This window comes from Poecilia reticulata, chromosome 9, assembly GCF_904066995.2.
Source record: "Poecilia reticulata chromosome 9, P_reticulata-male-v2, whole genome shotgun sequence".
Classification (NCBI taxonomy): Eukaryota; Metazoa; Chordata; class Actinopteri; order Cyprinodontiformes; family Poeciliidae; genus Poecilia; species Poecilia reticulata.
The window spans coordinates 22142284-22158232 of record NC_088838.1 but is presented as its reverse complement, the minus strand read 5'-3'; the positions used below and the strand labels follow the sequence as shown (position 1 = coordinate 22158232).

Here is a 15949-nt window from a genome sequence, read left to right as displayed (position 1 = left end):
TAAAATATACGTAATTATTTTTTTTTTGTTATCCACCTGTTTCACATTAAATCAGTCTGAACCGGTGCTGTTTTACGTCAGGGATTACCAAGAATATTAATGTCACAATGTGAGTGTTATTTACCATTTTTCTTCTGAGTTAAAAGTTTAGATAAACTAGTGTTGCTGTGTAAGCAAAAATGGCCAGATAATGATGTGCGGGCTTGATACGCTTCTGAAGCCAACATTTAGCACTTCAAATACCATCTGGTTTGGTCAAATTAATCATTACCTTTGCAGAGAGAATGTCTTTGATCTCTGCATCTTCATCAGAAGCTTGCTGAGCAGGGATGTCGGGGTTGCTACTGCTGCGGATCCGGGACTGGAGGAGCATGCTACCGACTCTGGCGGCCGTTGCCGGGCCTATGGTCATGTAACGGCTGTCTGACGATGGAGCTGAACCTGCTGGACCTGAGGGCAAGGTCCCCCAAAAAACCCCATAGAAATCACAAATCTGGAGATTTTGGCAGTAAATACACTTCAGTGACTGAAATGATGAGGACATTACCGGCATTCTGCGAGTCTCGGGGGGGATCAGGAAGACGAAAGACCCAGTAAAGGTAGGTTGCTAAAAGGATATTTCTTCCCAGCTGGTCCCTGAATAGTTCCTGGCTGTTATGAAGGCTGTTGACAATAGACACCACCGATTCAAAGGCTATCTGGGCCAGATTGGCTAAAAAAAAAAAAAAAAGAAAAAAAGGGGGGACATGTGCACAAATACGCACATAGATATGGTTAGAAGTGTAAAATCAGAAAATATAAGTAGAAAGATGAAACAATTTTGTCTAAAATATGAGAAACATCTTATTTCAAGTGGCATCTCACCAGTTTGGCCAGCTATGACCATGGGCTGCATGATGAGGGTGAAAAGTTTATCCAGTACTCGGTGGAGGAAGAGCACCAGAGGCTCTAAATTAGAGGAGGGCAGAGATATGATGCTGAGCTTCAGCTCGTGCTCCAGTTTGTTCTCGGGAATCTTCTCATCCTTGATCCGCACGGGGAATGTAGTTCCACCTTCCAGCGCATGACACAGGGTGAAGAAACGCTCCAAGTGATTGTCCTGGTGCAGTAAAGGGATGATCGTTTCAGAGAAGCCATAATAAAAGGATGGAGAAAGGCGTGTTAGAAAGCAAAAACAGGTTGTAATTGAAGATGATCTGTCTGGTCTGTGAAACAAATAAAACTTTTAAATTTGCATTTACTTGAGGGTGAACAGATGACACAGCTTGGACCTCAAGGTTGAAAAGCCCTTTGTGGCTCTCCATCCACTTGACCGGAGGGGCCTGGGGTGGAAGTTTCTACAAGGAACAAGGCAGAATAATTTTTTATTTCAGTCTGCAAAAACATTTTTAATCTGCAATCTTTAGAGAGATATGCATCATATCCACCCAAAAAAATGTAATTAGAGACACCTTTAAATTGATATTTAACCTCATTTATTCTGTTATGTGTTGGAAATCAATAAACTTGAAAGTAAATGTGTTAGTGCCTGAAATGATGCATCTTTGCCAGCTTTATTATGATAAATTCCACCAAGATTTACAAAATATGAAAAAGTTCAAGTGGTATGACTACATTTGCAGTTCACATATTTAACTGTACCTCTGGAGTGTGTAGGGAGTAGTTGACAGGAAGTCGCTCCAGAACGATGGGCAGACAAAACTGCCCCGTCTGCAGCCGGTCGCAATTCAGGATGGGCAACCACTGCACCAAAGGCAAACACCAAATTCATTAGATCAGCATAGTCAAAGACTGACGACTTCAAGACTGAAGCGAGGAGCGTTATCAGAGAAAAGCTAAGTCTCACAGAGTATCCAATGAGGGTCTCGCAGTTGCCGCTCTGGTTCTGTTTCTGTTGGCAGCTGATGTGGTAGAAAGTGAACAGCAAGTGATGCCTCTCCGTCACACGGGCTGGAAGGGAAAGCTTCACCTCCTCGTAGAAGTCTGGAGACCTGAGAAAGACAATAAAACAAGGGAAAGCACAAAAGAAAAGAAGATGAGACTGGAGGTAAGAGAGGAGAAATCCATAAACACCTGCATGATAAAAAAGATTTATCAAATAAGAAGTATTAAAAGAAAGTAGGACGAAGTGAGGACAGAGACTGAAGTCCTTTGAAATGTAATAGAATAATGAATATTGTCAAACAATGAAAAAATAGAAGCAGGGAATCACTAAAAGGGGAAGATGTTACAAAATAAACAACTGAGAAATGAATATGCTTTAAGGACTAAATATTTCAAAACAAACGCGCCGATAAACTACAGTAACAAATCTCCCAAATTTCAAGTTTTAATAATTTTTTTATTTATTCACTCATACTTGCATGTATATTTTTTTTACTTATCACAACAAAGCCCGACATTCAAGGAATCGGGGTTATATGCAGTAATGTGTACTTGCTTGTTATGGTATGTAACAGGCGTGTAAACTTCTTGTAACAACTCGGGGCCGCTGGATTTCCCATAAATAACCTAAAGATAAAAAGGAACATAAAAATGAATAAAAACATGAATGCATTTCACAATGTCAACTTTCAACGTGTTTAATGATTTTTAAACAGCTAAACTCACAGGCAGAACACAACTGGGGTCCTCTCCACTCATAAATTGGATTTTGATGGTGATATTTCTTGCTGATGTGAGCCTGTTGACAAAGTTTAGTCTCTGAGGGTAGACAAAGAGCAGGTTCCTACAGAGAAACGGAGGAAATGAGGATGAGACTTCCTGGTTATAACATAAGAAAAGAAAAAATCCAAAGAAATATGCAAGCGAAAAAAAAGCAATTACAAAACAAATCACTAGATGGCGCTCCTGTGGCAAATATATCTTTAGCTATCTGGTGGTAAGTTGATGAAAATCTCTCCAGGCCTCTCATGGTTTGCTAACATCACAGCTGTTATTAAGAAGGCAACGCAATATTTGCACTTCCTGAGATTGCTCAAGAAGGAAAACATCGACCAGAAGCTGCTGATAACCTTCTGCCGGTCCTCCATGGAGACCATGCTAACCTATTGTGCCTTGTACTGGGAGACAGCAATCAAGAAAGGGCAAAAGTCTCTCTTCTCTAAAATGCTATTGGAGTCTTCACTGCCTCAGCAGAGCAAAACACGTTAACAAAACAGCACTTTTTTTTATTCTTTTACTTTTAGCAGATAGGAGAACCAAACAGGACTTTGATGTAGCCTTTGAATTTTGTTGTACTTCCAACAAGATCTGTTGTATACAATTATGACAGATGTCAAACCCGCCTGTAAATGTTGTGAGGGACGTAAACTTCACTGGAGGGAAACTCCAACACCTCTTTGATCGAACGGATGTTTTTCTCAGCCACGGGTATGAGAGGGATGAGTTCGGTGGACAGGCAGGCCTGCGGCGTGTCGTGGATGGGAGACATGTCCAATTTAATGCAACCTGGAAGACACGATCATTTAAAGTTTGCTTATACGGCACATTAAATACTGCATCAGCCAAGAAACAGACACCCAATAATTAGAGAGAGAGAGAGAGAGAGAGAGAGAGAGAGAGAGAGAGAGAGAGAGAGAGAGAGAGAGGGGAAAAAACACTCCTTCAGTGAAATGCACTTTCTGGCCATGAATGATATCAGATCAATACCTCTACTTTAGAAAAAACCTTAATCAGTTTGATGCCAGTGTGAGTGGCATAAAATTGGAGAACTGTTAAGGAGAACCGTTAGCTGCATTATTCCTCTTTACTCTGTGAAAAAAATAAGTAAAAGCTGCTGCATGAGATTCAGTAACATATCAAATAGTTAAAAGCAATGAGGAAAAACCTGGTATTGTCTTGATCCTTCTTTGTGGAGTTGAAGATTTCTTAATATCAGCTAAGAATTTCAATAAATCCTCATCACTTAGACGATCCCCTTCCTGAAACATAAACACAAGTAATGTCAGTTTTTTGTTTTTATAAATTTACATAAATGGCAAAAATTAAAAGGTCTAAAAATAAATATACAAAAGGTGCAACTACAAAGCAGAAACATTAAAAAGAGCTTGAGTTAGAGCTAGAGTTTTTCTTTTCATAATAGGCCACAGGGGCAAGCTGGTACACGCCCTCGTGTCTTTGTGACATCTATCTTGTCAAGTTTAGCTTTAAAAGGAAGGAAAAAAAAGTCTGATTTCTGTGTTTGGCTGTCTAACCTGTTTGAAAATCGTAGGGATGGTGATGGTTGCAGGTTTGAAAGTGTGAACATTATAACAAGCTTCCTCCATGCTAGTGAAACGCTCGGAGTTCCTCCTAGGGAGCTGAGCTTTCCGGTCCATGCTGCTGGATTTACCTTCAGGAAAGAAAAAAAGAAGATTGAATAAATATTAACTCAGGTAAAATGAATGTATTATGACAGATTTTTGAAAGAAACAATGTTGTTTTTTTTTTTTACAATATGTGGAAACACTTTTCAATACTGCCAGAGAACGGGTAAGTGCAATTAGCTGAAAAGTTGACATGCGAGAGATGATTTGTTGAGAAATCACGACATCACTTATGAATATCCAGACGTACTCATTTAGAAAAGGGTCTAAAGCACTAGACAGTTTAATAGACAATTGATTTTGTTTCCAGATCACTGCCATTCCTTTTCCATCTTGTCTTTGCACCATTTCTCACATCTCACCAGTCCCTGTGCTGGTCTTCGCAGTTTGTTTTTTTAATCTTTTTTTAAGACATGACTTTCAGAAATATTTTTGGTCTGACATTTCTTCCCACTAGTCCATTCTCCTGTTTTTTAATTTCAGCAATATACTGCTACAGTCGATAGGAAGGACCTGACAGGACATCCATGCTCATTTAAAATCCTCATTTTAAAAGTGTGTCTCTTATGTGAAATTATGTGAATATACCGTGTAGGAAGCACTGAGAAGTTGTGCCCAAGAATACTTTGCACTCATTTAGAATAAAATGCACTCTGGATCTTCTGGTAAATCTCCAAAATGTGATGGAAAAACCATCAACAAACTCGTACACACCTCCTTTCACGCTGTCAGAATCTGTGACATCGCGGTCCGAGGCAGCAGTTTGAGAGATGACCTCCATGATGTTAACTGTCGCCCAAGCAAAAGGCATGCGATAGCGGCCCAGCCTCTGGCAGAAAGCCTCTGCCTGGCTCTTCAGTTTCTCAAGTTTGTCTCTGTTCTGAAAGAAAGAAAGAACAAAAGAAAGTCACAAATCTTTACTTTTAATTTTAAGAGTTAAAAAATAAACCCACAAGAATCATTGGTTTTACTAGGAGAAGAACGAAACAGGCCAGCTTATTTCTGTGAAGTGAGTCTGGTGACACAACAAACAGACTGCTCTGCTACTTTACCTTCGTAGAGTCACTCTCCCGCATTGTTAAATAGGGGTCAGCACAGTCACTAATCTCTCCTTGCTGGAGGACCTTCTCAATCTGAAACACAGACAGGAAGTACACAAGTAATCAGAGAAGCTTGCAACATTTAAGCCCCCCCGTAAAAAAAAATCTATATCTTGCTGGCAAAGGTTCACAATGCATTGAATTGCAGGGAGCGCAGTATATTTTAGATTTCAACTACAGGGTTTCTTTAAAACCAGGAACCTCTGCCGTTTTCCACACGACTGTTAAAGGACATCGTTTGTTTTTTTATTCTTACCTTGATGACCAGGTATATATCAGGGGATGGGTAAGTGACAGAGAAGATGGCAGATCTGGCCAGGGTGGAGTGATCCACATGTGGAGTGTGAGGTTTCAAGAAGTTTCTAAACTGCTCCGAGTTGAGATCACAGTAGAAGTTCTCAGATATCTGGATGATAAAATGAAAGCAACACAGATTTTTTTTAAAGAGAAGAATAGTATGTTAGACAAGCAGCAGACTCAATAAATTGATTAAAAAGCATTGCTGACTCAGCAGTTTCTCTCCTCCCTTTTTTAATTACAGCCTGCAGGCAGAAAGAAAATGTTCTGCTCTGACCGGATCTGCAGCATGTCATGTGATCCTATTCACTGCAGGGCTTTTAACCTCTGTCCATAATACTCCACATACCTCTGCTGCACTGACCAGAGCAGCACACACTCAAACAAACCAAACCCGCCGTGTTTGGTAGCTGGAAATCATCAAGATCAACTTTGAGCGGGTTCCATGCTTAGATAAGTATTTTGCCGCAGTCTTTTTGTCTAATCTGTTTTATCCATCACAAAAACACCTCATACCATATTGACTGGTTTTACTGCAAATGTTTTGGGTTTTTTTCCTCTACATGGCAAATACGCCTTCTTGCAAGACATCCATCCATTTATATATGCAGGATCACCCGCAGAGCTGCTCCATCTTCAGCCGACATTGCGTAAATGGCAGGAGAAAAACCAATAGAAAGCATGAAAACTCAACAATTAGATGGACTTCTGTAGGTAGTTAGTTGCACTGTATTTTGTTTCAGGTTATCAGACTAAAGGTAATGAATAAGTTGCATGCTATACTTTTCTTACTTTACTACTGAAACATTTTTTAAAAACTATTCATCTTTTGCCAATATGAGCCAGCCGACTTCTACAGTTAGACATGGATCACTCACTCGCTAAGCGTTGAACAAAGGCCCAGTGTCCACTGTGTTAATATTCAGAGAGAATCATTATTGCAAATCACTATTAAACTGTGATGAAATGAGACGCATGGAATGCAATAACCCCCCTTCAACATGACATCGTTTCTGATCACAGAGTGATGCGTCCGCCTTGCACCAACAAGCTTTGCATTGTCAGACAGAGAACATCTGGTGCTTTTGAATTAGCATCTGCGTAGCACGCTCCTCTTCTAACCGCTTCAATCAAAACAAATCTTTGTGAAAACTGCTGCTGGAGAAAAATAAATACATAAATATCTAGCATGCCGGCTAATTTTCTATGCATAAACTGCATGAGTCTGACCTTATACTGCAGACTACAGAGGAATGTTCTTAAGGAATGATATATCTTGGTAATAAACTTTATTACAAAATAACAAAGGTCATCATTCATAATAGGAAATACTTGTAAACAATTTCTTTCTTGCTGTAAAAACAAGCTCATTTGCTTCCATGCCTAATGTAAAACCTCTGTTTTACATCTGCGCATTTGAAATCCTAAGTAGGCCGCTTGTTGGGCCAAAGCCTGCCTCTGCGCTCTAAGAAGGACATTTTTTAATAACCCAGAGTATTAAGTGGAATTTTATGAACATCTGCTGCAGATTTCACAAACGTAAAACAGCCTGAGAGGTGCATGAAAAAACACAACACAAGCAACAACCTATTTTTAACCACAACACTGAAAACGGAGAAAAACAGGCTGAACAAGCACACCGAGGAGAGCTTCAGAAATGTATAGAGGGGGAAAAAAGGTGAAGATTTTAAAGATAAGTAGGTCAAAAGTGATCGGTTTGTAGTTTCAGCTGTAATCACCTCTGACAAAACAAGAGCGACAGTTTCCTCAACATGCAGATGTAGACATGCTTCATGACTTTTCAACAGTCAGCCTCTGTTTTTACTCATAGTAATAGACAGGAAGTCGTTTCACCGCCACAAAGATACACTATCAGAATTGCAACTTCACGTTACTTAAAGTCATGATTTTAACTTAATGTGCTTTGTTGGCGCTCCTAGTGAAGATGAATTTAAAAAGCCTAGAAAGAAAATATATATTTTTTTAACCATCATTTTGAAAACCAACTTTCAATATAATTTATTTAAGGTGAGAGGGTATTGTCACATTTGTTGGGACCCATAAATTTTCTCTTTCCAGTTTTTATTTAATAATTTCATTTCCTAAAGTCAATCAGAGTGTCACCTAGTCTACATACCAGCTGTCGACCTGCCAACCGATTATTTGAGAGACCTACCAGGAAAGAGCCCGCTATGTCCTACACCACAAACAAACAGGCTGCGTCTGCTAAACACTGCTGTATTTTTAAATGTAATTGTTCACTTTGGTTCGATGAGGCCAAGTTTAAACTTTTCAGAAACAAATACTTAGAAATTTGAATGATGAGTATGTAGCTACAGTTAAGTACGGTGTGGAACCCGTAACGCAGTGGGTTTCGTTTTCTTCCCCAAATGTTCTTTGACATACAATTCTAAATACAATTCCTGCATACAACAGCAATAAAACATAAACTTGTTCTCAGGCTTTTTACTAATCTTTGCCAGGAGGTGGGCAATAATAAGCTTTTATTTGGTGTATCATCCGGAAATATACGCCAATAAATCTCTTTCTGTGGTGGTAATTTTCAGTTCTTCTCTTCTACCCGCTGGAGTATCGTAATGCTGTTAATCTTGCAGAGCAGCACAAAAAACCATTAGAGCAGAACGGCAGAAGGTCAATAGAAAAGTCTCATTTTAGAGGTCAATATGCTCATAATTTTTCCATTCCTTTCCCTCCCAAAAAATATTCACTCAAGTAAATCCAGACATCTCTTGAGCTATTCATTTAGAAGTAGTTATTCATTTTAAAGCTAAAGATTTACTTGGTCATATTACCTCTGTTCAAATCACTGGAAGCAATTCATGGCTGCCAATTGCCATACAATATGGTTTTCTTTTTATAAGCAACAGCTTATATATTTTTTCCTACATGTCGTGTTGAGCATTCAGTTTATCTACAGAACATTACATAAAGCATGCTCAGGTAATACATGGAGTTGGTGTTTAATTCTGTTTTCAATACATATTCATGCAGAAAAACTGACTGCAGATGTTAAAAGGTTTGCTTTGTGGTATTTCCCTATGCAAATTTCAAGAGACTGTGTGAAAACCAGTGTTATTAGGCCAAGTGATTTCATCTTTGTTCAAATCAACAAAGATGAAAAATATCCTAAAAGAAAAAACAAATCTAACTCTCACAAGACAAACTGCTCTGGTTTGGCATTTTCCACTTTACAGTACAAGAGGGAGTTTATGTGAGAGACCAATGCAATGCAGTGCAGTGCATAACTGTGAAGTTCAGGGGGAAGGATTAATGGTTTTGGAAAAAACTTTCAAATAAAAACCCTGAAATTTTTGGCACACATTTGCATTCACTACCTTGAGTCAGTACTTTGTAGAACCACCTTTACTGCAGATCATTCAGGATATCTTTATCAGTTTCGCTCTTCTAGAGACTTGAACTTTCACCCCCCCCCCCCATTCTGTCGTACAAAAGTAGCTCAAACTGAGTCAAACTGGATGGAGAAGTGAGACCTCCTCCCAAGTCCTACATCGTTACAAAGATTTGAAGGATATAGCTGAATGACTATCACTACATAAGTTCAGTCCATTTACCATTTTTAGTATTAGAATTAATGTGGGGAAATACCATTGTGTATATGTAGACATGAGAACACTGGGACACACCCGGCAGACTAGTACTCCCTAATAGGAGTAGCTATTCTGCAAAAATAACGAGTTTCCTTACCTTTTTTTTCTCTTTCAGGTCGTATAAGGCCATGGTGGCAAAAATGGGCTCGATGTCAATTTCAAACCTTAAAGTGAGGGAAGAAGAGGACATATGCAAATTAAGTATGGGCAATGAGTGGAACTCTGTTTTTACAGTTGAGCTCAGAATATATTTTTTTCCTGTAAACGGCAGTCGTGACAGGAAAGAACCAATTGTCCCAATGCTAAATGATGACATGCTGAACTGAGGGATCAAAAAAAAAAGGGGGTCAGATAGTATGATGCCAAACCACTGCAATTTGAGAAATTAACCCAGACATTTGGCAGCTGTATGGGCTGCACAGGGACAGGCATTATGAAAAGTGTAAGGCAGAAAAAATGTGAGTGGTCTCTGTGTGTGTGTGTGTGTGTGTGTGTAAGAATTCAGCAAGTAAAGAGAGGAATACAGACTTTTCAGGGAGGAACCCCTCCACAGAGCAGTCCTCCACCCTGATGTATTGCTTTGTCAATGAATTCCTTTTTATTAATCTACTTGGACTCATAAGTAACAATCAGATGTTAAATCCATCAGTGTCTTATTTGCTACATAAAACAGAAAAGTTTATTTTCATACATTATAGGGTGCTTGAAGATTTTCACTTTAAAACAAGCAACTGCTGGCTCTCTGTCCACCGTGCACAATGAACAGAAAGAAGCTGATGAAATGATATAACTATTCCCCCTCCCACAATATAATGAAAATGTATGACATACTTCATGGCCTGGCATCGAATCAAGATGCGTTCTCCAGTGTGTTCTTTGGGGCAGTCGGGAATGGGCCGGATTTCCACCGCATCGTCCTAGAACAAAAACAAAAAGAAGCAAAAAATGAAAAGCAGATGTGGACGGGCTGGAAGAAAATTTATATTTTCAGAAAAATGTTTTTTGCACAATGCAAGTGCCGATTTCCCTAAATATGTAAAAATGTTCTGCAGATGTGGAACATCAAAAACCAAGCTCAAATCTGCTCAGAGTTAAGGTCAGCGTTCAACATCGATATTAAAAGTTGCACAAGTCTCCACACATAAAACCTGGATTAATTGCTTTGGTTGATTTAACTATGTGAATTATACATATTTAAACAGCTAAATAGTGAATACTTCACCTCATCAGGTGGCGGGTAAAGCGCAAACACCTCGGGATGTCTTTTTGCATGCCGCGCCTCCTGGTTGAAGCGATCCAGCTCCTCGTGGCTGCTGAAGGCCAGCAGACCCTCGACCCTTTGGTCTGGAGTCAGGCTCCGCAAATTAAAATCACACGAGGTCAGCGTGCGGCTTGAGTCGTCACTCAGCCCTGCGAGAGTCGGGGACTTGACCTGAGGCAAAGATGGAGGAGGATACTTTGGTGCGAAGGCGTGGCCCACATGGGAGCAGCAGAATCACATTCATGTGACAGGGATGAAAATAGTTGAGAGAAAAATGATGGATGAAGAAAAGATGAGCATCTTTTATATAAAGAGCCTTGAGGCGATATTTATTGTGAATTGGCGCTTTATGAATACACTGAATGAAACTGAAATGTTACATTTAGATGTAGAGGAAAGTCTTATTAAGAGGAGGAGAAGCAGCATTCAGTTTCTATGCACCACAAATTTGGAACAAACTTCCAGAAAACTGTAAAACAGCTGAAACATTGGGTGCCTTTAAATCTCAACTTAAAACCCACCTGTTTAGAGTTGCTTATGGCTAAATTAGGGTTAGAGTGCGGGTTTTTGATGTCTTTGATATTTTTTATGTTTTTATCTTTACTTTTTATCTATTTATGTAAAAGTGGCGAGTGATTGAGGGTCACAGAAAAACCCTGTAAATTCTAGACTATAACAGGTAAAAATATTGCACAAAAATCCATGTAGGACGGCAAAGTCCTAGCGCAAAAATTCGCGTGACAGGTGGACGGAGCCTGGTGCTGAGAGGTTGGAGATCTTGTCCTGTTATGCGACGGGGTCTGGATAATACCCGTGTTAAACGGATGGCGGAGTCCGGCGACGACAGGCGCTTAAATTCTGTAACAAAAGTATGTTTCTATCTTTTTTTTTCCCAAAATCTCTCTCTCTCTTACCGTTTATTCAATGTCATGTTTTTATTTTGGTTTTTTTTTATTACGTAAAGCACCTTGAAATGCCTTGCTGCTGAAATAAATGTGCTATACAGATAAAATTTGATTGATTGATTAAAAGACATTTAGATATGACTTCCTCTTGTTAAATTATAATTAGATAGTAAATATTAATTTTCTGCTTGAACAGTATTTCAGAATTAAAAGTTTAGACAACGCTTGTGTTGATGAGACAGTTAATCCCATTCATGATGTCAAGTCTTTGTTGTTTGGTTCTAAAGGCTATAATAAACATTTTCTGAATTCCAATAAATGTCTGACTCCACTTTTTGATACAAAAGTTAATACCAGCAATTTATCAATAAGGCATCAATTTATCAATGTTTTTTGATAAGTTAAAGTGAATTTGAATATTCAGAGAAAATAATAGTTATGGCACCGTTCCTACTGTACTCCTTTTCTGCTCTTTCTACATAAAAAGTACTGGTGGCTCACTTCTGTTTCGTGTCATTTCTTTTCTGAATGAAGTCATTGTCAAAGCTACTGCTCTCTTTCAATCCATCTTCTTTTCTTTTCCTACCAGTAGAAAAAGCTCATAGGCCAGCGCTTGTGTCTAGCTGCGTTTTCCGTGGCGATATATAGATCTCCATTACTACGATTAACTTTCTTGCATTTGTACACATATGTACAAATGCAAGAAAGTCCTCTCTCAGTAAAAGGAATTAAGAACCACGGTTATAGAATAAGGGAAAATAAGCTAGTTGTCTCTACTGTTATCTCCAGGACACGCAGGAGGTATGTAGTCAATTTGTCCGAAGCAGCTCAGAGTACAGAACTGATCTATTCATTTATTTCTGGAGTTGATGATTATTTGACAACCAAAACACTGCAAGCAGCACATCTGGACTGAAGAAAGCAGCAGGAACTTCCACTAATCGAGTGAATTTTCATTTTGTGATATACAGATATGTTCAGAGGCCCTTTAGAATCATCTTTGATCATGTCTGAATAATAAACCCATTTGAAGTATCAAAGTACTTCCAGATTGGTTGAAGTCATCTTAAAATAATACAACCTTCCTAAAAGGTTCACTCATAGCTAGGTCATTTCCTAAAATGCGTTTACACAAGAGCTCTTTGGAGGAAACCCCAGGACTTCAACACCAGAAGACGGTGTGTTGGGACAAGGCCGTGTTTTTAGATTAAATTTTTTCACAAGCCTGACTTGAAAAAAGACAATCCATTTTTGTTTGATAGTTTTTTTGCAGATGTACATGCAAAGTAATGAAATTCAGCCATCCATCAGTTTAATTCCAATGATGAGATGAAATGATTAACAGAAAATACTCCTTAATTTCAATAACTTTTTATGTTTAAAGAGAAAGTTCTGTTCCTGGCATGAACACCAAGCTACTGGGCAAGGCATGACTCCTCTGCAGTCACACTGCATGATGAGGACCTTCTCTCTGCCACCCTCACCCCCACCCCCTCTTCTTGTCTTTATCACTCTCATCATCCATCAAGCCCAGATGCAAGCCGTTACCCTACAGGGTAGGACTGACCGAGCAGCCACCCTGGTAAAGCTTCGCCCTGTCGAGGCTCCAGGAGTCCATCACACCACATACCCGGGGCTTTTGTTGAAACAGATTGGACCAAGGACAGGGGACAATAGTGTTGTTCTTCCCCTCTCTCTCTTTCTCTCTCTCTGGCATAGACATGATGGGAAGCCTGCAGCAGTAATAGAGGGCCTTTGGGTTTGGATGATTAACCAGAGCAAGCAGTGGGTGGAAGTGGTGCTTTAAGGGAGCTGGGTGGCAGGGACTGCCAGGGATTTGGTCACTCTCTGACAGAAAATCTGCAGAGAGGCCAGCGTGGGAAGTTGGCCTAATAAATCACCACTAGGAAATTGAGGCAGTGACCTGAGCAGCTAATTATCGGTTAGTGAATTTATAATTTTCCAAATTTTTACAACATGAAAAACTTCTTTCGTTAAACAAATTGGGAAAATAGCCCATTTTATTTCTGTGCAAACGAGGCCGACTAAACGTGAAGGAGCCATTCTCACAGTGGAGGGAGTGATAAGAATAACAACACGCTGTTGTGTTCGGTATTAAAGAACCCACCCCCTTGCTATTCACATTCATGCTTCTCAGGCCTTCATCAGTATGGACTGCCATACTGCTCTTAGTAAAGCGTCTTCAACAAAAGACACTTTAAATAAAGAGATCATGCTTTTCCTGCAGCTCCTTAAAAAAAACTGTGATTACGAAGAAAGTGGACAAATGTTAATTTATCCATACACGTGTACATAGGAGCAAGCTGGATTTTGAGAGGTCAGTTTAGCTGTGTGTACTAACTGAAAGCACGAGGGAAGTTTTGCTTCCATAAATGCAACAACAAGCACTTTAGCATGCAGACTGCTTCTGCAAACATTTGTGATAGACTGGGTCATACACAGGAGCTCAGGGAATTCAAATTTGTTATTGTGAGAGGAAGCCACCTGTATAAGTCCAATTGTAACGTTCACTTGTTACTAAATAGTACAGAGTCAACTGCAAGTGGCATCATAACAATGTGAAAGTGAATAGCAACAATTGTGGCACGCTGAGGAGCATAGTGTGCAGAGATTGGCATCTTTCTGAAGGGTCAAGAGCTACTTGAAATACCAAATGAGACATCTAATCATGCAGATAAAAAAGATTATGCGAAGTCTGCATTATCACATCAGCTGAATGCAGAGGTGATTCATGTCTACCTGACTGTCAGCTATTTTCAATGGCCTACATGCAAATATATTTACATGCTAGGTGGTCATGTGATAAAACAGATGCTGTGATGTCCGGAATATTACATTTGCATTTGCATTGAGCCTCTCTGCGCAAACTTTGTTCATTGTTGAAAAGAGAAAAAAGGCCGAAAACCTTCCATAAACCCAGGTTAATCAGCCAGTGCTAGTGTCTTTCACATTAGTTTGATTAACAAACTATTTGGTGCTTAAACTATTCAAAAGAGACTGGAATTAAAATGCTTTACAAGGAGTGCTGTAAGTAAGTAGGCTTCTTACTGGTTTGTCTTTGTTTTCTGGTTGGAAATCAGACTCAAAGATTTGCTTATGCAGGACTTTATGCAGGCCGACTCGCTCTGAATATGCACTCCAGCCATCCCCCTGGCACCTTTACATGCACAAACACAGACAACAACAAGGATTAACATGCGATGTAAAGAACGCTGATGTTTGTCATTCGGGGAAACATGGAGATCACTGGACTGAAACAAAGTTGGAGAGTTTACCTCCTGGAAACAACCAGCCATGGCTGGGTGTAACTCTTCACGCAATCTCTCACATGTGGATCTAAGTCGCCTCTGAAAGGAAAGGAATGAGAACAGGGGAAAAAAAAATATGTAGACACGCAAATATGCAAGCAGACATTCAGAAACATCTGAAAACCATTAATTTTACGTCTCAGCTTATCTGAAAGTCATGGTCAAGGTGCAGGACACACATGTTTAGCAAGATAAAATTACAAAATAGTTTAAGAAATGAAAGAAAACATTCCGATAAAAGCCTTGTGTCTTAAAGTCTTTCTCTAAGTGATTGTGAAACTGTGTGGACATTATATAAATGTTCCTCTCTTTGATGTTTTCTGGTTCATAACCCACCCATCCTCTGGGACAGAGTGCCGGATGGTGCGTCGCTCCTTCTCCACCTGCTCCACCTTCAGGTCATCGTCAGGGAAGTCTCCAAATTCATGCATCAGATCCGAGTCTTCACTTCTTAACTGTGACATCAGGAACTCCTCCAGGTCCAATGGCTCCACTGCGTCATACGCCGGAGGCTGAGAAACCCACAGGTCATAGATATTAAAGGTAAGTTTTATGATGGAACAAGACTAAAGGAATCTTAAGGCATTTTAGCAGCAAATATAATCAAGTAAGCACTAAAGCTTTGCATCTTCAGAGAAATGAATTATTTACCAAAAAATTATGATATGTGATTTCTTTAAAGAATTACAGGTATTTCCCGGTATGAGCACCCTAGGAGGTCCAAATAAATTAATATTTTGGCTAATGAGTTTGTGCAGAACTTTCGTCATATTATAAGCACAACTTTCAATACATTTTAGATGCAAGTAATGCAGTGGACCAAGTGTGAAGATGAAAGAAAAGAATACTTTCAGAATTCTTCATAAATCTGAAAAGTGCAGCTTGCAAATGTATTACGGCATCTTTACTTTGAAATGAAACTAAACACAGTCACGCAAATTTACTTTCGGAAGGCGGCTGACGAGAGTCTGCTGCGTGCAACTTCATGTCAAAATAAATACCCCTGTCCATTTGGAGGCAACTGTAGCCAACTTTCACACCCTCACATGATAATGATCTGAGTGAGCCTAAAGTGAGACGTGGGATCACCATGGCAACATTCAACAACATGAAACCAAGAA

At 39.5% G+C, this 15949-nt stretch overlaps 1 protein-coding gene across 4 annotated transcripts in view; it reads right to left on the bottom strand.

Moving 5' to 3' along the window:
- The window catches only part of dock8 (dedicator of cytokinesis 8), a 59083-nt gene that overhangs the window by 25737 nt on the left and 17397 nt on the right, over positions 1–15949 (bottom strand). For all 4 annotated transcript variants that reach the window (XM_008418357.3, XM_008418358.3, XM_008418359.3 and 1 more), the window contains 20 exons: positions 15165–15340; positions 14796–14867; positions 14569–14677; positions 10556–10765; positions 10165–10250; positions 9431–9497; positions 5664–5813; positions 5360–5440; positions 5022–5187; positions 4197–4333; positions 3830–3923; positions 3288–3450; positions 2611–2728; positions 2441–2511; positions 1847–1991; positions 1642–1743; positions 1242–1337; positions 865–1099; positions 548–712; positions 272–450 (listed from right to left, as the gene is read on the bottom strand). In XM_008418357.3, the coding sequence (XP_008416579.2) occupies positions 272–450; positions 548–712; positions 865–1099; positions 1242–1337; positions 1642–1743; positions 1847–1991; positions 2441–2511; positions 2611–2728; positions 3288–3450; positions 3830–3923; positions 4197–4333; positions 5022–5187; positions 5360–5440; positions 5664–5813; positions 9431–9497; positions 10165–10250; positions 10556–10765; positions 14569–14677; positions 14796–14867; positions 15165–15340 (2622 nt within the window). The remainder of the gene's footprint in view (positions 1–271; positions 451–547; positions 713–864; positions 1100–1241; positions 1338–1641; positions 1744–1846; positions 1992–2440; positions 2512–2610; positions 2729–3287; positions 3451–3829; positions 3924–4196; positions 4334–5021; positions 5188–5359; positions 5441–5663; positions 5814–9430; positions 9498–10164; positions 10251–10555; positions 10766–14568; positions 14678–14795; positions 14868–15164; positions 15341–15949) is intronic.